Source organism: Wasmannia auropunctata, unplaced genomic scaffold (genome assembly GCF_000956235.1).
Source record: "Wasmannia auropunctata unplaced genomic scaffold, wasmannia.A_1.0 LD276832.1, whole genome shotgun sequence".
In the NCBI taxonomy this organism is placed as follows: domain Eukaryota; kingdom Metazoa; phylum Arthropoda; class Insecta; order Hymenoptera; family Formicidae; genus Wasmannia; species Wasmannia auropunctata.
The window spans coordinates 1-507 of record NW_012086058.1 but is presented as its reverse complement, the minus strand read 5'-3'; the positions used below and the strand labels follow the sequence as shown (position 1 = coordinate 507).

The following is a 507-nucleotide window of genomic DNA, read 5'->3' as shown; positions in this document are numbered from 1 at the left end:
ATATATATATATACCTATATATATATATACGTGAAATATATATAACCACGATAACCTACTCGATGCCAACGACACCGCAGGCCCAGCGATCGCCAGCATTTCCAGTTGTCGAGGAGAGAGAATTATTGCCCTTGCCAAGATCGTCTTCGCCGGAGTGCACAACTATGGATCGTCCCAGGATACTGTTCGGTCCTCTCAACGAGATGATATTGTCAGTGATATTTATTACCGCTTCTCCCGCAGAATTGGCCTGGATGTTTCCTAAATCGCCGACGTGTCTGACAGTGTCTTCCGGTGCGCCGTGAGTGACCTAACGGATTAACAGTGTATAGCCGAGATAAAATAGTATTAAATGTACAGTGAATGAAAGACTGTCATAAAGCAGAGAAGCCAAAAATATAAGTGAATGTTATCGTAAAATAAGAACGGCGAGAGACAGAATCTTATCGAAGGTGAAAATTCTCCAGAAGGAGGTATAGTAACTAATTAATTGGAAATTAATTATTA

General features: G+C 40.8%; 1 protein-coding gene across 1 annotated transcript; it reads right to left on the bottom strand.

The window, feature by feature from the left end:
* Positions 1-29: 29 nt before the first annotated feature.
* Positions 30-374, bottom strand: LOC105461825 (superoxide dismutase [Cu-Zn]-like; the record flags this gene model as incomplete). The annotated part of the gene is given in 2 exon segments (XM_011708329.1): positions 30-308; positions 310-374. Coding segments are annotated over 2 exon segments (318 nt in total), but the record flags the coding sequence as incomplete, so codon positions are not given.
* Between the last annotated feature and the right edge of the window lie 133 nt (positions 375-507).